General features: G+C 41.1%; 1 protein-coding gene across 2 annotated transcripts; it reads left to right on the top strand.

Annotated features, from left to right (window-relative positions):
- The first annotated feature begins 1466 nt into the window (after positions 1-1466).
- On the top strand, positions 1467-23726 carry usp33 (ubiquitin specific peptidase 33). Of its 2 annotated transcripts, none has more exons than XM_071491454.1 (24): positions 1467-1614; positions 5622-5720; positions 6423-6476; positions 6573-6635; positions 10077-10226; positions 10618-10726; positions 12719-12788; positions 14205-14318; positions 14551-14629; positions 15907-16351; positions 16447-16587; positions 16733-16848; positions 17160-17332; positions 17459-17529; positions 17611-17644; positions 17747-17792; positions 17892-18072; positions 18234-18360; positions 18483-18652; positions 20418-20499; positions 20645-20753; positions 21356-21458; positions 22175-22243; positions 22517-23726. In XM_071491454.1, exons 2-24 carry the CDS (start codon positions 5637-5639, stop codon positions 22672-22674), a joined length of 2748 nt encoding a protein of 915 aa, XP_071347555.1. In that variant the 5' UTR covers positions 1467-1614; positions 5622-5636; the 3' UTR covers positions 22675-23726. The 2 variants fall into 2 exon arrangements, with proteins under 2 accessions (XP_071347555.1, XP_071347554.1); XM_071491453.1 differs by having other exon boundaries at positions 1472-1614; positions 15907-16357.
- The last annotated feature ends 142 nt before the right edge of the window (positions 23727-23868 follow it).

The following is a 23868-nucleotide window of genomic DNA, read 5'->3' as shown; positions in this document are numbered from 1 at the left end:
TTATTTAAAGTTCCCCTCCACTCAGAATGTGTTCTGCTTATCGTTACTTCACTTTACTTTGCAGAGTGATATATAGTACTGTGCAAAAGGTTTAACCACTAAAAGTACTGTGAGGATGTTTTAAAAAATAATACCATGAGTAGTATTTAATTTATTATTATTATGTTATGCATTATGTTCATAAAAGTACAGTTTTAAAAATGAATAGAGTAGAATTAGGATAGAATTTAAGAGAAGAGCTCCAGGTGTGTGCATCAAACCACTGACACAATAAACCATTTACTGTCACTGGGCTTTGTGACCTGGTCTAATAGGGTTATTGAAAACAACAGAGTGGCGTGAAGAGATACATCTGGTAAAGCTGATGCTTATACAGAGTAAAAAATGTATTGAATCACTACTTGTAGACTTTTGTGTGCCTTCTCCAGGTGCATACATTTCCAACTCTCCACTGTCTACCTCAAACTCAAGGGCACCCCCAACTCCTCATAGACACACTCCAGTGGACAACAACAGGCACTTAAGTTTCGAGATCCCCTTGAGGAAGAAGCCATCAGAGATTACCGAAAAGCTTAAAACAAAGAGCAGCCAACAGGATGTGAAAGACATGAACTGATTCATGTGATTGTACGGGAGATCTTAACCATCTGCCCAACACCAAGGAAGAAACAGCTTAGTTTGACTGCTATCCTCTGTCGTTCAGAGATGTTATTGAAGGTCAAGTTATAGGTGGTGGTTATGACTTTCTTACCAAGCACCTGCAGACCAGAGGTGATGAGGGGGGAAATCCTCCTTCACTTAAAAAGACAAGTGTTCAGCACAAGTGGGGGAGAAGACCTATCTTCCAAGACGTTGAGACTGGATAGATATGACTGTATAAACTGGCAATCAAAGAATTTATAAGAATTTCAACCTCAACCCGATTATGTGATCTGTGAATATTCAGTTTCCTCACTCATGCTCTGGAAGAAGTACACTTATGTGCAGGAGACATGCTGTATCTTTTTTTGCATATTCCTATGAGCTAATGTCATATATGCTCATATACTGGATTTCCATATATGAAATATATGTAAATATAAAATAAAAAAAATACATGTAAAAATTATATACAAATCCTATTAAAAATTGGAACAATTTCATATATAGATATAGCACATAACCCCCCCACATGTGACACAAATTATTATTCAAAGCAGATTATTTTTAGACTAATTTAGGCTGTTTCATGTCAGTCCCATTGCTGTGATACACATCTGCCAGGCTTGTCTTGTCACATAATTAGTCTTTAATTGCTGTCGCTGACAATGTTTGTAAAAAAATATGATATTGATGATATGAAACAAATATAATTCTGTAGAACTGTAAAGGGAATTAACATGAAATCAGATGTTTACAGTAGGATGGGGAGGGTTTTATGACTTTTTTTTTTTTAACCGGAAAGGGGCGGAGACGGCTGTAACGTTAGCAACCACGCTGAGCGACAGGGAGGGTATCGTTCATGTGAAGGATTGCTCTTTGAAATGTGTCTTTAAAAACAGACTGAATTCGTCTTTTAGACGCCGAGTAGAGTTGGACACACGGGAGAAGCGTTTCTTTCTTACTACCGCGCAGGTAAGAACCGATGATAACATTTATATTTGATGCTAGCTAGCTAGTTGTGCAGTCACTGTGGGACCGACGGTGATCGTATAACACAGGAGCATTAGCTGGCTAACATTAGCTAGCAGGTTACTGACGAGATGGTTATCAATAGCGAACCGTCATCTTATGTGGCTATATCCACCCAGAATGAGCTTTGTACGCCATTACCGGTGTTACAGCTTGCTTGCAAAACAAAAGATGAATTAGATGACCGGTTATTAGGCAACAGGCTAATGCTAGCAGCAAAAGATTGCTAGTCAGGCTGTGACGCTGTCAGCGCCTCGCCTGGTTTTGACAGCTCAGTGGACAAGGCCAAAGCCACAAACATCTGTAACATACCCTGTCTTTATCTATCACAGACTACACTCGCTGCTTAGCTGTAAACCTGGGCGAAACTATTTGGCAGTTAATTAAGTATTTTCACCTTTTATACGCGCCTAACATCCACTACAAGGTAATGTTTCGTTTCAATATAATGGCTAATGGGCTGCTTGCTAAACTGTGCTAGCAGGACACTTGGACTGACTATTTTTTGTTTTACTGTGTTAATTTATTAGTTTGTAGCTTCAAGGCTAGCTAAGGATAATACGGAATCTGGCAGTAAACATTGGTTTGATGAGCACTGCCTGGTTTGGGTCAACGCCACACCCTGACTGTACCACCTCTTTGTTTGGATCTAAATCTCCTGAATTATTGTTGTAGTACAGTTATTGTATCGGTTTTGAAAGCAGTAAAAGGGTGAGGATGGGTTTCGGGAGAGAAACAGTAGGAACAGTTATTCTTTCTTTCGCCAGCTTTGCGTAATCGCCGGAGGCTTGACAGTGGAACCACCGGCTAATTTGATTATCCTGATGCGTACTACTGGCTGTAATAATGTTTACTGAGGCACAGAGAGTTTGTTGACCTTTTGAACGGATGCCTCCAAAGTTCAGGTTAATTATAGGAGCCTGGTAAAACAAATAGAATTGTAGTTGACCTTGAGTCTTATCAGTTTGTTTATGTATGTTCCTCACAGATGGCAGCGATTAGGTGAGGAAATAGGCATAATGACTGGTGCAAGACTGAACATGAACTTAACTGAGATTTGGCTTCTTCCTGTATTCATACTGATCTCTCAGTTGACCTGCTGTCAGGATACCAGATGTATGTATGCTTTCTCCTATTAGCATGGCAGAAATATAAGTTTGGTTTACAAAACAGTGGAAAGTTTTTAAAAAATGCATCATCCATCCTAACGCAGGGGATGATGTCATTAAACTAGTTGTTTTGTTAAACCAACAGTTGAAATCACAGAATATTCAATTTACCATAACATAAGAGCAAGAAACCCCTTAAATGATTAAATGATTATCAAAATAGTTGCTAACTACTTTTCTATCCATCGATTAATGAACTAATCATTGCAGCTCTAGATACATCAGTGCCTTGTGTCTGCAAACAAGCATCATTTCTGGACCCCTGAGCATTATCGGGCTTGTTTGTTTTCCCGATACATTTGCTCTTGTCAGCTGTCAGCTGTCTTATGTGTTTGTTGGCAAGCCAAAGTTGTGTTCTAGAGAAGGTTGGTGTATGCCACGACACTCCGAGCAAGTGGCTTTTACTGTGTCGGTGTGGTTTAAATGTGCTGAATCACATGCAGCACAGTAAAGAGCTATGAGCTAGGATCTGCTGTCATTACGCCACTGACAACTGAACACTCCTCAAAAGCCCAAATGTCAGTGTGCAACATCTAACAAGGAACACACTTAGGATCTTTGCCATGGGCAAGGTGGTCACACATTCAATGATCTAGTTTTTTGGTGGGTGACAGACACACTGAGATTACAAATTTTAGAATTGAAGAGGCCTTGCAGCTAGAGAGAGTTTGCTCAGAAACACAAAAATAGTCATGATGATCAATGAGTGTTATTACACATTTATGACACAACAGATAAAGAATTAATTATTAACAGCTGTAGTGACTCCTGCAATAATTCAACGGGTTGATTAAAGCTTAATACTATTATTTGTGTTACGCAGTAGAGTAATTGTGTGCTTTATTTCCATCAGATGCACCTGCTCCCCTGAGAGGAAGTGTCTTAAAACCATTTATACAAACCGTGTTTGTATAATTTGTAACTTGAGAGGAATGATATGATGCAGCAGTTTTTCAAAAACAGGACACTTGACAGACAGACCCCAACTTACCCTTGTCCTCTGTCACTCTACAAGCAAATCCCCTGCTCCCCTAAGGGCTATCTGAGGCAGTGTGTGTTTTTTTTTGTTCGGGAGACGGGACTGTGGCCTTCTCAAGAAGCATGATTATAGGAAACACCAGTGGTTTCCTGTAATACCAATGTACAGAGCTTGTTGGGTGGCTGCCCTTCTTCTTCTTTTCATACACACTGGAAAATAGAAGCACAACAAGAGTCCAATTTTATATCAAAGTAGACAGAATCAGTCTTAGAGAATGCTAAGTAATCTGGTGCAGAGTTTTTCTCAAATTAGGATTAAGGAATATTTGGGGGATAAACATTGTGAGTATATCACAAAGCTGGCCATCTTAGTGGTGACATTTCATGTATTATCAGAATTTTAAATACTGATCAATAGTTATAGTCAGTTAACATAGCTCAATGAATTTGACATCCCTGTAGAGAATGGGCGTACCCCTCTTGGCTACCACTACCCCAATACACTGTATAACAAATGAATAGGGAGTATAAAAATGACTTGCAGAAAGTGTTTACCATCATACCTGTATAGATTACTGCCTCAGAGACAAGCCTTTGTGGACCAAACTGGACAGCTGTGCTCTTCTTTTTTCCTAGTGTAAATGGGGCTGCCAGCCAGAGCTAATTAGTACATTAGTAACGTGATTTGGTGTTTTTAATATCTCAACATTTCCGTTCCTTCTCTACTGACTGAGCAACAGTAGCAGAGGATGAACACAGTTTGTTTTCTGGCTGCCTTGACTCTGCAGCATTTACCGCTCTGCTGGATTAAACATTGTTTGACTACCAGTAATGGGAACTGAGAATAACCATAAAATTTATGCTCTGAGTTATAACTGGTTCGACTTTCACTTTCATTGAAGTCCGCTTATTGTCAATACATCATTGATCATCACAATTTCTTGTTTTATTGAAAAAGTGCTGCACAACTGTAGTTGAAGATGCACCTGCACACAGGGCAGACGGTGAAGTATTTACGCACCGCAGTTTCACAGGCTCCACTGTGGTGTCACAGCTTGCATAGTTGGATCCGTCAAAATCAGGATAAGGGCTTATTCAGGTTTCTGATACCAGGGTTTGATGTTTTATTGCACGACACACACAGCTGGGATACTAGCAGGCATGTGAAGACACTCATTATCCCCCACTCCAACAGAGGTGTCTTCCACTTGAATGCTGCTGTCAGTGATAATAATTATGCACATGACCCACATTTGCGCACATTTGCGAGGTCATCTCAGTGTAGGCCACCCTTTTATTTCGTGCTGTCAAATGGAATAAAATCACTGTCACATGAAGACAGACACGTTTTGAGCTTTGTCGATAAGCAGATTTTAATCATGTGGGTTTGCAGAAGATTTGTTCTAATTTGCTCTGCATCTCATAGTTGCTGCATTGCTACATTTTTCTACCAAGTCACGACTAAAATCTTTATCACCTCACTATTCATACAATGCTGGTTCCACGAGTTGTTGGCAGCCGTGGTGTGATGTGCTGCTTAGCGTGTCAGTGGCTGATAATAAAAGGAATTTGTCAGTCATGCAGGCATGGGAAAACTTATGTTGTGTGGTGATGACTCATGTTACAGTTGGCTGACTCTTTTACTTGTCCTCTGTGCTGTTGTTTGGTTGAATCTCCTCTCAGTGTGTCAAGTGTCAGATCTGGGCTTGATAAACATTCTTTTAAAAGAGGAAGTCACCTGATGCAAGATCTTACCTATTAATCTCACCGTCTTGTTCCTTCCTCTCCGTCTTTCCCTCTCAGACCTGTGGGTGAGCGATGCCGCCCATGTCCAGCTGCGACTGCCCCCACCTGGACTGCGTGGGGGAAATCACCAAGGAGGAACTCATTCAGAAATCCCACGTGAGTGACCCTCCCTCTTGACCTACTTGTAACTTACCACTTAATAATCTCCTAATAACTCATTTGAAGGTCCCATATTTTACACATTTCTGGTGTTTTATTTGAAGTTTTGGAATAGAGAAGAAGATATAGTCGTAGCTTTAAGCACCAAAAAACAATCTCAATGTATTTTTACATCTTCTCTTTCACACCTCTCTTTGGAGACCTAGCAACACCAGATCAGCGAGCCAATCAGAAGAGAGGCTCTGAGCCTCTCTTTTGACTGTTTTCTGAGTGATGGAATAAAAATAGAGCAGATTTCAGGCAAACACTCAGAGAAACCAAATCCTGCAAGATTGGATGGTCAGTCCTGGTGGGCTAGGCTTGGGGCTGAGAGCAGCAACTGCTTTCTTGTGACATCACAAAGTTACGAAAGTCCTGAAGGCTCATTTTAAGGCTCAGTTTCTGAATACAGGCTGTGTGCATTTCTCTGTGGACTGAGCACTTTTATACTTTTACAGTATTAATAATGAACTGCTTTATAATTTTAAAAAAAGACATGGAAATCTCACTTTATACAATATGGGACCTTTAATATCACTTCAAAGAGTCTGAATTCAACACATAATTTCTTTTGTTTTTCAGCTTGAACTTTGGTGCTGTCTCATTGATTTTTATTTCAAAACATCAGACTCTTACCTGAGTGTCTTCCTATTTTTCTAGGGCCAGTGCCAAGACTGTAAAGTTGGAGGACCAAACTTGTGGGCATGTTTGGAGGTAAGACAAAAAGAGTATTTGACAGTTTGAAAAACTACCTTGTCACACTTTTTCCCACCAGAGACATGTGATTTGGTGTCTGAAATTTTCCTCTAGAATGGCTGTGCGTATGTAGGATGTGGAGAATCTCACACTGACCACAGCACTGTCCACTCGCAGGTAAGAGATCTCAGCTTGGAAATTATAATTAATGCACAGAAACGAGAGAGACAGGGATAGGACTGAAAAGTGGGGAAGTCTTGACTGTGATGTTGAATTTCAAAAAAAAGATTTAACACAAAGAGGAGTGGAAATGTCAGAAGAAAAGCACAGGAGGCACAGATGGCAGTCCAGGACAGGAATATGACTTCGTAGTCCCAGTAGCCATGACTTGGAAGAGAACTGCCTCCAGCACTGCTTTTTTTTTATTTTTTATTTTTTTATTACATTTTATTCTCCATCATCAAACAAACCTGCACGTGCACCCTTTAGCTTTTGAAGTGCATGCATTGTTAAAACCACCAAGCCTGTTCGGTCTGCCTACATCTCCACATTCAGTGCAGTTTCAGCAGTGGATCATCCATTATTAATTGCCATTCCCCTGGGAAGTGGGAGAGATTCACCAGTACTGTCAGTTCCATGGTTACAGTATCTGCCCCTCCTCGCTGCTCTGAGGCTTTACTCAGCCTGCAGTGTTCTCAGTGTTGACTAAGGCTTTTCCTCCAGCACGCAAGGGCCAAGTGGGGTTAGAAGGAGAGAAGGAGGAATACAAAAGCAAACATGTAATTTGCTCTGGTTATTCGTATTGTACAGCTGCTCAATCCCTTGTTGAGAGAGGGCCTGTTAAAGTGCAAACCATTTCAGAAGTGGAGCTCTCCTCCCAGATGAAAGACAGATATCTGATACACAGCGTGCTGGTAAAGAAATTCAATATTAGCAGACCGATTTTAAGTGATATCACCAGTGAATTTGATATCTGCTGCCTTGTATCTGGGACATCAGTCTGTGTAGCTCACTGGGCTGCCTTTTGTGTTTTTCCAGCAGCAGCCATCTTTAAATCTTGTAAGAAAGAGGGCCATGCTTAATTAGTGCTCTGGAGGCCCTGGGGGGGGGGGGGCATTCTAATCTCTTGACTATGCAATGAGAGAAACTGCTGCTGCTGGATCGGAGCAGATACAGTCATGTATGAATGAGGGCTCAATGCGAACATAAATATTATGAGTAAATAAGAGCGAATCGTGTGGAGTTAAAAGTTACAGCTCGGTCAGCTAATTTCGTTCTAAGTTGAAGCTCCACTTCTGTGTGTGCTTTCGGCAACAAAATTGGACATTTAATTAGTGTTTACACATAGATCATATTTCAAACAGCATTATGCACCAAAAAGGACTTCTGAAGCAAATTCAGTCAAGAGTAAACTGTGGAAATCCATCTTATTTTGCAGAGAAAGGATTGTAAGGCCACCACAGTCTTACAGCTGCTCCCAGGCTTCTTGTGTTTCTTTTAAAATACTAAATGTGCTGATCAATTCCCCACTTTCAGATGCATTTGGGCAAATATTGGAAATCCACTCACATAAATGTTTTTACATTGTAAATTCTGGCCAAAATATTTGGGAGCATGATATGAGATGCTGTCAGATCAATTATTTCCTTTAGGTGACAAAAATCATCTTTTAGCACTTCTGCATCCCTGCAGTGTTCCTGGCTGTCACTGACAACCCAGTTATTTACAGTTTAACAGTTTTTTCCTCTGCTATTTGTGACATCATTGAGAGCGTTGATATAGTAAGCCCTGTCCCCTTCTTGATTTGGATTGGTTGGTGAGAGAGAAGTGACATTGAAAAGCTCTGTATGTTCTGAAAGTGAGAGAAGCAGAAAAAACAGATGTACAGGATGTTCAGCACTGTCAGCGCTGAACTTGATCAGATTTGTGTAGAAACTCGATGCTGCCTGTGGACACAGGCTCTCATTGTGTGTCAGTGTCTGCACTACCAACATTAAGGATTTGCTTTGTATGAATATGTTGAAGTTACGATGTTGAGCACATGATAAGACCAACTGACATGCCATAACAGTAACAGTATATAACAGTCTCAACTACAAAACAAAAAATGATGTGGGTTGGAAAAACATCTTGTGAGCCCCACAAATCCAGCTCGTTATTAATGCCCTACCTGCTACCCTACCCTTCATAAATGATTTAAACGGTGTAGTCTGATGGTCGTGCTCAGCCTGGCGTGTTCCCTCTTCCACCTCTGCTCCGCTCGGCTCTGCCCCGCTGTGTGAAGGCTTACACAGCCCTGATGAATAATGCAGAGTCTTCTGGTCAGCAGCTGCTCACGTTCAGTCTCCTGTCAACCTGCCAGTCTGCTGGTGTTTGTCAGAGCAGCAGTGGGTCAGCAGAACTCGGCCATGTTTCCACAGCAGCAGAAGTCTGGACCTGCTGCAGCCCCAACTGCCTCTCCCTCCACCTGTAACCTGAGATGTCTAGATTCAGTCTCATATCTGGATGTGGTTAAATGTTTTGTGAGGTGGCCAAAATCTGTGTACGGTTCAACACTGCACTGCTTTTTTTTATATTTGAGAGAATTAGAAGGTTTATTTTGTTTACCCACAAGCGCTCTCATAAAAAGGGAAGTAAGTGTTAGTTTTAATTTCAGCTTCTCAAGTATCAACTTTATAAATAACAAGAAAGAAAAGAAAATCAATGGAGAATCAAGACAGCTGCCCCACCCATGCCATGATTTTATAGATTTCGATTTGGTTTCTCTTTGCTAATAGTTGGAGATGTACAACACACAAAATGACCTTGTTCTAGTGTGTAAGGTTGTGAGGATTTGCAGCTTTTCTTTGGCTGATGTGATAGTAAAGTGAACATCTTTGAGTGTTGGACATTTGGTCAAATAAAACAAGCAATTTGAAAATATAAAATAGCAAATTGAGATGGACATTTTTCAACCATTGTCTGACATTTTATGAACCAAATTATTAATTGACAGAAATCTGCAGATATTCAATAAAAATATTGGTAATTGCAGCCTCAATACCTTGTTTAGGTGATATAGATGGCAAATTTATGAGACCTGCAATATTTAAAAAAAACAACAATCAGAGTAAAAGCAAATTAACTGGTTTGTTTGGAGATTGAGGTTGATATATGTTGCAGATTTTCTCTTTTTTTAATTTTAGTTTTTTTTAATTTAGTTAGTCCTCTGCAACTGTCTGAGGATTTCTTTATATATTTCTTCTATGCTGCTATCAGTGTCAAATCACAGAGACAGTCTGAAATATGAGACAGTATTTGGGCTGAAAAGTTGCATTATGCTTGAGTGAAAATGCTTATTTCAGTTGGACTGTTAATTGTGCCAGAATTCTTCATATTAGTGTAGTTTGTACACCTCAGACTTAGAGACGCACCACCAGCAGGCACGCCTGTATTTGTTATATAAGAGCAAAAGCAACATGTAGATTTACTAACGAGATGCTGATTGGTAGATTGTGTTGAAGATTACAAAGCATCTTGTCAATAACAGAACACACATGTGCTCTGTCAGCTGTTCCTGGAGAAACGTTAACACTTCAGTGTCTGTCCACTAAATGTTTTGTTCTTTAACATCTTCAGGAGACACGACACAACCTGACAGTGAACCTGACCACGCTTCGAGTGTGGTGCTACGCCTGCGGCAAGGAGGTTTTCCTGGAGCGTAAGCTAGGTCCTCACTCGCCCCACGCCAACAGCAAACCCCTCCCCTCTTCACAGAGCATTGGTCAGGTGAGAGCAGGCTGCCGCCTATTTGTCATCATGTTTTATTACACAAGATTTCCCTTCCAGCTTACGGATACAGTTGCAGAGCTGCTGAGTCATAAAGCAGGTTTGATGATACAGCAAAATGAGGAAAAGTTGTAAAGTTGAACAGAAATGAAAAACATCATGAATGTCATCGATTTGCCAGACTGTGTTGTTTGAATAGACAACTTTACATTACATCTTATCACATTATCGTTCACTTACATAACCATGCACTCTCTTGTCATACTGATAAATAAATTCCACCAGTCGATCCTGAGCTACAGTTTGAACTCCAAGTCAAATTGCATAGTTACTCATTTACTAGACAAGACTTTTTACGATGAGGTTGGTGTCTGCTGTGCTGTTCCTCCAGGAAACCAGCAGGGCCCCTGGGAGCCCAACCTCTCTGAGAATGCCCCCTAATGGAGGCTGTGAAGACCTGGACATGGAGACAGAGGAAGAGGATGACCTGCGAGCCAGAGGTCAGTGTTCATCCCGTCACAACATGGACGCCACAAATAATTAGTTGATTTTAGGAAGGTATAAAAGTCAATCAAAATTATATCCATATAAATAAACTATTAGATGTTAAAAACAAACTTCTCCCTTTAGAGACACTGGTAATTGCAGTCCAGTCACAGAAATGCAGTGTAAGCATAATGCACGTTTTTCCCACAAATAACTGCTACAAGGTCAGTGATTATATTGGGGAAATAAAAGTCTAAATATTGTAAATGAAGCATTCATGCACTTAAGTGTATTTTTCAGATCTGCCGCAGCAGACATATTTTCCTATATTGTCATTTTAATAATGAAAATCATAAACTTTTGAAGTAAAATAATTCAATGTAACACCTCTTAATCTAGGTATGACAAAAAAAAAAAAAATGAACACCTCACACAGCGGAGCTCAGTAATCAGCAGTTTGTTTAGTTCAAAGAGAAGCTTGTGATTGGAATTAAGAAGAGCAGGTAATGAGTTCATCAACACGAACGTTTTTAAAGACCCTGACGCACCAAGCAGACTTCAAAGTACGAACCCCGGCTGATGTGTGGCCTCACTCCGCCTTGAGTCTTCTGTTAAAGGTTAGTACTTGAACGCACCACAAAGGCTGCGTCAGCATCTGGAAACATCATCAGAGAGACAAACAGCTAGTACTGAAATAGTTTGTCCCGTAGAGCCGACTTGAACCAATGCTGCTGGACACACCGCAAACATATGGGCAGTAGAAAGCCATACGTGGCCCCTAAGCAGCACTACAGGCTGCTTCTGTGCAGCTCACACTGAGTGCTTCAGTCAAACGGGAGCCACCAATGCAAATAATCTTTTCACTCAGTGAAACACAGTGAGACACACACACGGGCTCCACCAAATGGCATATGCCATGTTAAACCTCCTGAGGTGCAGCTCATGCTTTGGCACCAGTCATCGCTTCGGTTATTTTTGTCACGAATACAGATCATATGATTAGGAGGCGGAGTAATTAGGCTTTGTGAGAGTAACGTCTGCGGAACAGGTCTAATCATATAAGACCAGAGGTTCTCAAGCTGTGAGTTGCACCTCCTCAACAGAGTGAGGGAGAGTTGCAGGGACGGCGCAGGGAGGGAGAGACGGGAGGCAAAGATGCTGTGTGAGGTGAAAGGGACAGGTGCGTGACTTGTTCCTCTGGGGATGTAGTTATTGTAGTTTGGCTGATTTGGCTCGCTTACAAACAGCAGTGGAGGTGACCAACACCTCATGGTGCCAATGAACGTACTTCAGACTGACTGCTGGTTCTTGCAGAGTCATAACTGAGTTAAATTTGAACACATAGACATGATACACATACACTAAGATTAAGTATGACACTCCCTTTCTGAAAATACCATTATTCCTGATGTTCATCTGTCCAGAAATCACAGCACAGATGCTCCTTACTACTCCAGAATTAGCCTGGAATTCATCAAGTTCTGAAGAGTGATCCAGTGATAACTGTCTGTACATCCATAATAGCTGATGCAATATACTTTTAATAGAAAAATGTCAACAAATATAGGCAAAAAAAAAAAAAACAGGGCCAGGTTTTAGCTTGTAGCTGACTAACCGACATTATACCTTCTATAAATATAATAGTAGGAGTGAGAGAATCCATGAATATTAACTGAATTGTGTTGTGGACGGGTGGGGCAGCAGTCTTCATTTCTGTCTAAGGGGTGTCCTACAGTGTCAGACTTTACAACCCCTGCAGAAGATGATGATGATTATGTTATCTCTGATTTGCGCTGACTCAAAATAACATTTGAGTCCATCGGCCATTGGAGCTGATTTAAAATACACCAGGTAGCCACTTTTTCTGCCCCTGCTATAAAATATTCATTCAGAAATGGAATGGGTCTCCTTAACAATGCAGAGGCGTTGTTGCGGCTGCTTCAAAATTTACAAGTGTCTGATGAGTGGCTGGGTTTAATGTCCCGGCTGTGTTCTCTCTCCCTCAGGCTTGACGGGGCTGAAGAACATAGGCAACACCTGCTACATGAACGCTGCCCTCCAGGCCCTGTCCAACTGGTGAGACCTTGCCCCCCTGTCTAACATGCCTACCCCACATCACCTCTCTCTGACACTGCATCTGTATTTTTTTTTTCCCTTCATGTTACTTTCTACTCATTACTCACACTTTGAGCACGCTTCTTTTCAGTAGCCATTTGCTGTTGTATTCCCTGCCTGCCTGCTCCTTGTTGACTGTGAGAAACGACCAAGGCTATGCTTATTTGGGAGCACGAAGGCTGAGTGAAATTGCTGCAGTGCACCATTTGAGACGGCAGAAATGGCCTTTAGTGGATCCCAGTAGGGTCTTCTGTTACAAATGAACACCGACTCTTTCCCTGTCTGCTCTGCCCTTTCTCCTGTTTTCTTCCCCTTTACCACCACATCTCTTTTTGTGTCTCCCTTTACTGTTTCTCTCCCATTTTGACATTGTAAATTGAATTGCCAATACTTCTGATTCATTCTTTCTGATTGGATTGTTGGTGAGGTCACTTGAATTAAGACTCTGCAGCAGAGCCCAAGGCTGTGTTGTTACTTACTTTTCATCTTGTACCTTTTTCTACCCCGGGGCTGGTAAACTTTTAAATTAAACTGATGATGCCTAGTCTGGATACAAGTCAAAATGGAAAAAAAAAAGATGTGGGTCAAAATTTGCAATCTAAATCACATTCCAGAAATAGGAGGAACTGAGTCATGCAGCTGCAGAAGGAGGGAGCGTTTCGGAAACTTTTCCTTTGATGTCTGTTTGTGTGAACGCTGATTATTTCAGCCTCTGCCGGGTCATTATTCAGTTTGAAGGACTTTTCTCTTGCCAAGGGTAAAAAACACGCTCCATGCCTTGTTCATCCTGTAGTTTGTCTCTTTCTTGCAAATTCCTGTCAATTCTGTATCCATCAAAAAAAAAAAAAAAAAAAAAAAAGAAATCTCCTCAGCTGTTTTTTTTTTCCTTTTCAGCTGTTTCCAATGTCCTTCAACTCTCAGCTGTGGGGGGAGTTTTCCTGCATGAGCTAGTACCTCTGGGAATTTGTGATATCACTCTGGAAGTAAAACATGAATTTAATGAAATAGAATGAATCAAAAATGCAGGCAGAAGATGGCATAATGTAGAAATACTGCACTCTCCGGATCTCCTTTCCTCTTCAGTATTTTTCTGCTTTGTGTGAACTCTCTCTGAATATGAAGGCAAAAACACACTCAACCTAAAATGACTTGCAGATTTTAAGGTATCAAACAAACAGAACAGATTATGATAATATAACACAATCTTCACCAAATTATAGCTAGTTTTCTCAGACTTAGATGAAGGTTTTTTGAGAATTGCAAGTCGCAAGATCTGGAAACTGTAATCACGTAACAACTCCTCTGTTAAATACATATATTCAGAAAAAGCTTGTTCAGTCCCCCCCATGTGATATATTATCACTCTATCCACTGCAGCCCGCCTTTGACACAGTTCTTCCTTGAATGTGGTGCCCTGGTGAGGACGGACAAGAAACCTGCACTCTGCAAAAGCTACCAGAAGCTAGTGTCAGACCTGTGGCACAAGAACAGGTCGGCATCTCTTCTTTTTTTCTTAGAGAACACAAACGTTTTTCCTGCGGCTCACTTCAAAATTCAGTGCTGAGCCAAATGTGGTGTTTAGACTATGATCCAGGTTGTAGTAGAAGTTCACATGTCTGTAGAGGCTAGTATTCATTTTCCACTCCACATGATGTTAAACTTTATGAAGGTACAGTGTATGTATAATGCTCTGTTAAAGAGGCCATGTCCTCTCATGTTGCAGACCCTCCTACGTGGTCCCAACCAACTTGTTTCAGGGGATCAAAGCCATAAACCCCATGTTCAGAGGATATTCTCAGCAGGTGAGTCGCCCCAGATGGTGAAACATGTGCATATTCATCATATAAAAACAAGATGAATACACTTGAGATGCTGTTTGCGACTTTGTTCCAGTGATATATTTATAAAACTGCTTCTTGCAAATGAAATCTGAATGTAAAATAAAATATATAATGAGGTTGAATTGGTTTCACTGTACAGTTTGTGGGATGTCCTCATATCTGTAATGATGTTTGGGCGCCTCGGTGCGTTCAGAGATGTGTGGGTCATGCGTTGGCTTGTGTTTGCTGTGATTACACTGAAATACAGTAGGTCTAGTGTGAAACACAAACATGTCACAAAAACCTTTACTCTGTGCTTGAGAATTTCTGTCAGAGTTTGACTTTGTGCTGAGATGAGGTTATTATGGGTCTGATGCCCAGACTATAAAGTTGTCCCAGATATTATACAGCCTCTCCTTTTTCTCCTCTTCCACTCCATAACCCTCAATGCTCATTTCTTCACAGAAATTACTTTAGCTCCAGCTCAAATCACTCAGCCAGATAAACTGAATCCTCTGCTTCGCAATTATTAACCCAGAGCTGCAGACTTTCATTCACACACAAATGCTCACATTAAAGCTAAAGGTAAGTTGCTCGATTTGATCCCAGGAGGTGCTTGAATGAAAAGATTCATGCGCTATACATGTAAAGGATTTTCGAAGAGTGTTTTATTGAAGCGCGTCTTGTCTTTGTCCAGTGTCTGTAAATAAGGGATTTATATGCCTGAATGGAGAAACGATAAAAGGGCCTGTTTCCTCTCAGCTTGCCAGTGTTTATTCAGAGGAGGAAACTGAGGAATATTCATTTGTCACGCCACGCTGGGCTGCGCAGCCTCGAAATTAGCATTGCTATGAATGAGGTTAACATTCCAGGTCCTGGGAGAGAAGAGTTCATCTGGCTAGAGAGGGAGATTGGGTGTCTGAGGTTCATTAAGTTTGATTACACATTCATGAGCATTTGGTCTCAGGTTTTGTGATGCAGAATTGGGATAAACGAGGTGAAGCAGTTGTTGTTTGTAATTTGGGGAAAAATTAGCTCTGGGAAATCTGTGCTGCGTCTGTCAGGCTCGATTTTATTTAGGAAGAATTAGTGATGTATTATATTTTAATGTTCTATTCGGGGAGAGGAAATTAGCTATTTCTCTCATGGAAAACTCTGACCAAAATAACTGCAAAAAAATCTAGATTTATAACTGGTTAGAACTGATGTGCTGCCTCAACTAACATTTAGATGAAAGTGAATCTTTTTGCGATCTCCAGGACTCCCAGGAGTTTCTGCGCTGCTTGATGGATCAGCTTCACGAGGAGCTGAAGGAGCCGCTGCCCGAGCCCTACGACCAGTCCAGCGCCATCACAGTGGACGACAGCCCCGAGGAGGACAACCACAGCCAGTCAGACAACGACTTCCAGTCCTGCGAGTCCTGCGGCAGCAGCGAGCGGGCCGACAACGAGGTGCAGGGCGGGAACGTGCACATGGACGTCACCAACGAGGCCGAGATGCTGATTCCCGAGCAAGATGAGATCCAGGCCAACAGGGAGTGGCAGAAAGAGAAGAACATGATTAATGACCTTTATCGCGCCGGAGTTCACGGTGTTATGGGTGGAAACTCTGGAGGGGACGTGGACAAAGACGTTGACACCACCACTGAGACGACACCCATTATCAGCAGCCAGGGAGCCATCAAGGTTCAGGGCAGAACATCAGGTAATTGTGTGTATCTGACTTTTTTTTTCATATTCAACCTCATATTTACTTTATTATAATGTATTATATGGAATATTTTGCCTGCTGCCCTCTAGATTCATTCCCTGACATCCAAATGTCCAACATCACAAGACCACAGAGTCCAGTCCCGATGGAGGGACACATTCCTAAAATGTCCAGCAGCCCGCCCAAAGCTGCCTCGGGCTGGCCCAGCCTAAATCCTGCACACAAGAAAGGTAAAATAATCAGACACAGTCACATGTAGATTGAAAGTTTAAAAAGTCAGAGTTTTTCTAGTTTAGTTGAATCCTTCATCTGTCTCTGCAGACATACTGTGAAGCACTTTCCTGACGTTTCTCTTTTCTCTCTGCTGTCCCACAGCAGTGACCACCTTCTCTCCACCAAAGAACAAGCGTCAGAAGAAATACCGCAGTGTCATCTCAGATGTGTTCGACGGGACCATAGTCAGCTCAGTTCAGTGCCTCACCTGCGATCGGGTTAGTTCTGTATAAAGATAACAGGATTTCTGAGAGTGTGAGAGCAACAGAAGTAGAGAAGACATTCAGTCATTTCAAGGCCCCCCCAAAAAAAGGAATATTCTGGACAGTCTGTTTTGTGGCTCAGTTCTGATGTTCCTATGCACTGTTGGAGTATTTGTTGACCCTCTTTCATGCCACATATGACAGTAATATTCCACAACAAAGTCACTAATCCTTAAACTATATAAATACCTTTTTTGAAACATGGCTTTTTCCCTGTGGTTCTCCTTAGATGAATCTTTCCTCTGTGTGTGTTCTCTGTCTGGCAGGTGTCTGTAACCCTGGAGAACTTCCAGGATATCTCGTTGCCCATCCCGGGGAAGGAAGACCTGGCCAAGCTCCACTCCTCCACCCACCAGACCTCCATGGTAAAAGCAGGCTCCTGTGGAGAAGCTTATGCACCACAGGGCTGGATTGCTTTTGTCATGGAATACATCAAGAGGTGTGTGTGTGTGTTTGTGTGTAATAGCAGCACTATATTTACTTACAATTTCACACCAGGCATCAGTAGCTCTTTGCTTTTTTTGGTTCAAAATGAAAATCCTCTTGTGTCTGTTTCCATATTTAGTTGGTTCTGGGGTCCGGTGGTTACGCTACAAGACTGTCTTGCAGCTTTCTTTGCCAGAGATGAACTAAAGGGTAAGCATGTGGGTGTGAATCTGTTCTACTAACACAAACACTCAGGTTGATGCCTCAATAACTGTGTTTGTTGTTTTCTAGGAGACAACATGTACAGCTGTGAAAAATGCAAGAAGTGAGTACGGGATGAACATTGAGCTGACCTACTGATTTCACAGTAAAAACAGAAAACAAACTCTAATGATCGCCCATCTTTCTTTATCTTTTTTCCTCTTAGATTACGAAATGGAGTCAAGTTTTGTAAAATGCAAAGTTTGCCAGAGGTATGCCAGCTCTTGGACTTAATATCATGAATAAATCTCAGTTTTTTCACACACCTGGTTTCTAAAATAAAACATCTTTGTTTGTTCCGTTTGCTCCAGATCCTGTGCATCCACTTGAAGCGCTTCAGACACGAACTGATGTTCTCCACGAAGATAAGCACCCACGTCTCTTTCCCGCTCGAGGGCCTGGACCTGCAGCCTTTTCTGGCCAAAGACAGCTCCGCCCAGACCACCAACTATGACCTGCTGTCAGTCATCTGTCACCACGGCACTGCCAGCAGTGAGTGGGCACGCTCCCCTCCCCTTTCTGCAACAGACTGGTGCATCTGCCATCATTTGGCACATATGAGCGTCCTGCATTCATTAGCCTGTAGGGAAATTTCACATGCACTTGTTAGGTTTATGAATGCTGCTCTAACACATCCCTCTGTCTGATTCCAGGCGGCCACTACATAGCCTACTGCAGGAACGATGTAAACAATCTGTGGTATGAATTCGATGACCAAAGTGTGACCGAGGTGTCTGAATCCTGCGTCCAGAATGCCGAAGCTTATGTGCTCTTCTATAAGTAAGTCATCACATGGTGACCACAGTCTCCCCGGTAACATTTCAAGATCCCCTGTGCTGCTTTGATATCCATTACTCACATCTTATTGTTGATTACTGTTGATTGGTCTGTTCCTGTCACAGAAAGAGCAACGAGGACGCAGTGAAAGAACGTAGGAGGGTGTCGGGTTTATTCAGCATGATGGAGCCCAGCCTTCTGCAGTTCTACATCTCCCGCCAGTGGCTTAACAAGTTCAAGACCTTTGCTGAGCCGGGGCCAATTTCCAATGATGACTTCCTGTGTTCGCATGGAGGTACGTACAGTGGCAATCATTTTCTTTCCGAAACCACCCAGAGGTCAAAGCGTCTCTGAACAGGAATCCTTTTCTTTGCCCTGTGTCCAAACAGTTAGAGGAAAAGCTGTGCTCTGCCCTCCCTTCACAAAGCTTTTGCTTTCATCTTTGCTGGGGATTTTTGACTTTGACAAAGACTGCAGAGTATTCCCTTCACAACATAGCAGACTTCAAAAGGGGGTTTTACATCTCTTTGTACAGAGGATCCGTCTTTCTCCTTTTTGTAGCAAAGAGGGAAGGATTCTTAAAGGGTTTGTGCCAATCAAGCTGTTTTCTTTTCTCTCCTCTATTCATGCTGGAAATTGTGGAATTGAAGATTGAGTGGGAAAAATGTAAATTTATGATAACGCTGTTAGGCTACAGTGGCTGTAAAGAATGTGTGAATGGTGTAAATAAGCAACTACAGGTTGTTTCCTCCTTCCTTATGTTCACTTTCCTATTCATCGCCAAGGGTGTCATCAGAAGTGGATAATTAGATACGGTATGCAAAGCCTTTTATTAACGGAGATTTTTCAAATAAAGGGCCAAAACTTGTTGGCTTTAAGTTTTTCAAGAGGAAATAGTCCAAAAAACAAACAATAATTTGATTTGATTTGTTTATTTTTTATATAAGCTTATCAGATGTTGAATAAGTTTAATATAAAGAATTTAAGGACCTGCTACACTGAATGACTAATATGAATTTTTAGAATTTTAGCCTTTTAGCATCACTTTTTATTCTACAGTTCATCAGCTTATCTTGTCACCGTCCCCTGTGTTGAAGCAGCTTTTCTGTATGCACACATTCTGCTCATACTGCCAGTCTTTCTTGTCTTTCTTATGATTCTAGGATCCCTCATATTTTGTGATATAAACATAACATTAAAAAAGCAAGTAGACTATTTCAGCTGGAATTCTGTGAATGTTATGTTTGAGGACACCATATCTGTCTCACTTGATAAATCCAGTTGCTAATTTTACCATTCACCAATCTACTTAAATACACTGCTGTGGTTACACTAAAAATGAAGGATCCTCTCTATCAACTCTGGATACTAATTTCTTTTGGTTTTGAATTAGTCAGATTTAGCTATAATATATAAATCATTTCAGAAATATAATGTTGGAGCAGGATTAGAGTAATCTAGCTTCAAGGATGAGGAAAGGACAAGATTTGAAATCCTCACTGAAATGAAGAAAAAGCTGTCTGTCCTCTGACACAGTGGATTCCAACCTCTTTTGTCTTGTGACCCTTTAAAATGTGGCAACGTGTACTTGTGACCCTTTTGTCACAGGTTATGGCTTCAGTGTGGAAACAAGAGTGATTGTTCCTCCTCAGATTGCTTCATTCAAAGAGTTTTAGAGGCATGAAAAGGGGGATAATGCCCAAAATAATTCACAAGGAAAAGCAAAAAATGGGAGAACAGTTTTGCGAGACAGAACTTTCTTTTCTGTTTGATCCCTTTAATAATTTTGTGACCCCTCAGATTCTTCTTGGGTTGGGAACCACTGCTCTGATGATGGGTACAGGGGTTCGGGGAAAAGAGTGAGGGGGGGCTGGATGTTTGATTGGAGAGGTTACACAATTTGAGCTGTGAGTTTGACATATTTTTGCCTATTTAACATAATGCCAGTAACAATATTTCCAACACTGATCTGTATTTTATGTGACGTCTTGAATCACTATTATTACCTTTAAAATGTTACATTGTTAATGTGTGATGGATGTTTCGATGTGTTTCGTCAGGTGTGCCACCCAACAAAGCCACATTCATCGATGACCTGGTGATAATGCTGCCACAGAACGTGTGGGATCACCTTTACAGCAGGTACATACAGTAGACAGACTGGCTGAGAGATTGATTAAATATGTTTTCAGATCTCTTATTCACCACTTTTTCTCAGAAGTGTATTATCATTTATTTTGTACTGTTTATTTTAATGTGTGAGTTCACGTGGGCTGCTCCCCTGCAGGTATGGAGGGGGACCAGCTGTCAACCACCTGTATGTTTGCCACACGTGCCAGACTGAGATAGAGAAACTGGAGAAACGGCGCAAGTCAGAGCTGGACATGTTTGTCCGGGTAAGCCTCGTAAACCGTACGTTCACCAGCAAAACCACGAGCAGTAGGTAATGAGGACCAGCTTTAGTCAGATACAGTAAAAAAAAAAAAAAAAGAAATAGTGTGAGTGATAATGCATTGTGTGTCAGTGAGCCTGTGTGCAGCCTATATTCATTTTCCAATCTGTTTAACCAGTTGATAGGCTGCATGTGTTGGTGCTCCTCACCCAGCAGGAGATGAGAGGTGTGAGCCTGATGAAAGCCTTGTCATTAATGCACTGGGACAGATGCACCTGTTATTAGCCTCAGTAAGCTAACAAGAAGAGCAGGGATTGTGTCATTTCCAAGAAAGATGAAAATTGGTGCAGTGTTGTGTTAAGACTGTCTTCTAATTGGAATAACTACCAGAGAGAATTGATTAGGTTTTTTTCCATTTCCTCTCCTCTCAATCCTTTTATCCTCACTTCTTTTTTTTTTTGTCTCCCACCCCACACCCAACCACCCAACCCCCCTCCCCATTTCTCCTCCCCATCTGTTTGTGTCCTTTCTCCTCCCTCTTGTCTCTACCGCTCACTCCTCCCCCATTTCCTCTCCCCCTTGCCTCCTTCTGCTCCCTCTCTGTAGCTGAACAAGGCGTTCCAGGAGGAGGAGTCTCCAGTGGTCATATACTGCATCAGCATGCAGTGGTTTCGTGAGTGGGAGGGCTTTGTCAAAGGAAAAGACAATGGTAATTGGACAGAAGTCTTGCCTTTCCACCCCCAGTCTGGTTTAAATGTCTTATTAAAAAGCTACATCTATCCCACTTAACCGTTGCGTCTCATATTTGGTATCTGGTGATTGGTTATGATTTTTCATGGAAAAGCTGGTGTGAGTTTTGTCTGATTTAAATTTATCTTATTTCATGAATGGCACATGTCACACATCTATAAATTTTTATGGACAAGAAAATATGCCAAACAATAAACTATTTTAAATAGGACATCCTCTTGTTAGGAAAAGCTGCTCGTGTTCAAAAGAAACTGTGAAGTCCCATTTCTTGTCTTGATTTATCTTCAAAGAGTTTGCTTTAGTCCCCCGAGTCAAGTTTCCCTCCTGCTACAGCAAAGTGTAGCGTCAAACTGTATTTCTTTTTCATTTCACGTGTTCTCATTTTTTTTCTTCTCTTGCTTTGTATTGTCATATCTATTTATAACAGCTTACATCTGGCACGTCTGCAAACGTCTGTTTTCCTCTGACTTCTGCTCCTCTAATATTTGTTTCTCTCTGTAGCAAGTGGGGTGCAGAAATTGCTTTTCATAGTGTGACAAAAACATTTGACATTTTAACGTCATTGCTCTTTGAAACAATTAGGCATGAGAATATATCTTGAATAAATAGGCATTGATATTACTGCTCTATATAATTACCACAACTAAGTGATTTTTTTTTTTTTCATCTTTTAAGATCCACCAGGACCCATTGATAATTCCAAGATTACAGTAAACAAGAACGGCCATTTAACGCTCAAACAAGGTACTTTTACTATTATCATTGTCATATTGTCTTTTTATTTCTCTGCTTTTATACTGCAGAAAAGTGTTGTTTTTAATCTGTATTTAGGGATTGTAAGAAGCATGACATAAGTAAACTGAAAATATAAACTAATGAAATCAGGATGATCCTGTAAAGAACAAAATCCTTTTTCTTAGGGCAAGTATTGTAGAGCCTCTGCAGATTGCAGTAGATATGCAGTACTATGCAGATATTTGTGATATTTAAGTGTGTGTGCTTGAACTGACCCTGCAGGAGCTGACTCGGGGCAGATCTCTGAAGAGACGTGGAACTTCCTCCACTCTATCTATGGCGGCGGTCCGCTGGTGACGGTGCGGCCAAACGTCAGCCACCAGGAAGCCGAATCATCACAGTCAGAGGAGAAGATTGAGGTGGAGACGCGCTCTCTTTAGACAAGCACTCTACAGCAAACAATGGGAAACATTTAAGAATTGAAAAGCCTTTTTATTTTGCACTTGACTTTTATTTCAAAAGCATTCAAGCAAAGGACCTCATCTTTACCGCTATATGACAGCCTTTGACGGCAGAGGGAATTAACATGTCTAAAAAGGTTTGTCATTTTGTACAAATCTGTACGAAGAGCTCTTCGATTTCTATTAGCACTGTAGTATTCATGTGTCAGGTTGTTTTCAGAACCAAGCATTTAAAGTATGTGCAGCTAAAAATTCCACTGAATGCCATATTTCTTTTTTTTTTTCTTGACCAAATGAGCACATATTGTTTGTCCAAGTGTCTTGTGTTGCTGATATTGATGAATCATAATACATCTTGCTGTAGATATATCACACATTTTTCCTGTTATAATATTGTCCAATGAGTGGTAAGGAGAGCAAAATGTGACACTTAAAGTGATGAAAATCAGAAGGTTATGAAGGGACTAATTACTGACTAGTCTCAGGAATGAATTTTGTGTTTTGCACTGTTCTTTATACGTACAAATTGGCATGCTCACGCAAATGTCTGGTTTGTATTTGAATGTACCAGTACTGATTGTGACAGTATGTTGGTCAAGATTCAGCACTTGGTTATTTATCACAGAAGGGAGTGATTTAATATGATGTTCATAGATTTTTTGTAGAAAATAAGTGGCAGGCAGAGTCTGTTAAGAATGCATGCTTTAACACTCAATTCCAGTTTAACATCACATGTAACTGCATGTAAATGCAAAGCTGCTCATAAAATGTGCACGCAACTCATGATCTGGATCTATCTTGACTAAATTGTACAGCTATAGAAAGCATATTGCAGTATGTAATCAGCATCATCATCAGCAATCTAATTAATTAAAGGCATTATTTTTGTGTATGGGCATGGTGTTGCTTAATGTGTTGGCTGATAGGCGGTAAACAGAATGCTGTACTGTAAGGTTTTGCATATGGATGTCACTTGAGTAAGATCTACCCTGATTTTTGCTGGCTGACACTATTAAAACTTGATGAAAACATGTTGAACATCGTGGTCACATTAATTGTTTCACCCTTTGCTGATTTCTCTTAAGTGCAGTGTTTGTTGTGTGCGAAACGGGGGATAATGTAGACAAGAAAAGTAAATCAGTGTGTGTTGTCGTTGTAAAAAAAAAAAAAGTG

Source organism: Trachinotus anak, unplaced genomic scaffold (assembly GCF_046630095.1).
Source record: "Trachinotus anak isolate AG129_WGS33_773 ecotype Australia unplaced genomic scaffold, CSIRO_AGI_Tana_v1 ptg000012l, whole genome shotgun sequence".
Taxonomy (NCBI): Eukaryota; Metazoa; Chordata; class Actinopteri; order Carangiformes; family Carangidae; genus Trachinotus; species Trachinotus anak.
The sequence above is the reverse complement of the archived record's forward strand: the minus strand, read 5'-3'. Positions and strand labels throughout refer to the sequence as shown.

Coding starts and splice junctions, on each gene's coding strand:
- usp33 (XM_071491453.1), top strand. CDS start 5,637: ATGCCGCCCATGTCCAGCTGCGACTGCCCCCACCTGGACTGCGTGGGG. Junction 17,530..17,610: donor TGCCAGAGATGAACTAAAGG/GTAAGCATGTGG, acceptor GTTGTTTTCTAG/GAGACAACATGTACAGCTGT. Junction 22,244..22,516: donor CCATTTAACGCTCAAACAAG/GTACTTTTACTA, acceptor CTGACCCTGCAG/GAGCTGACTCGGGGCAGATC.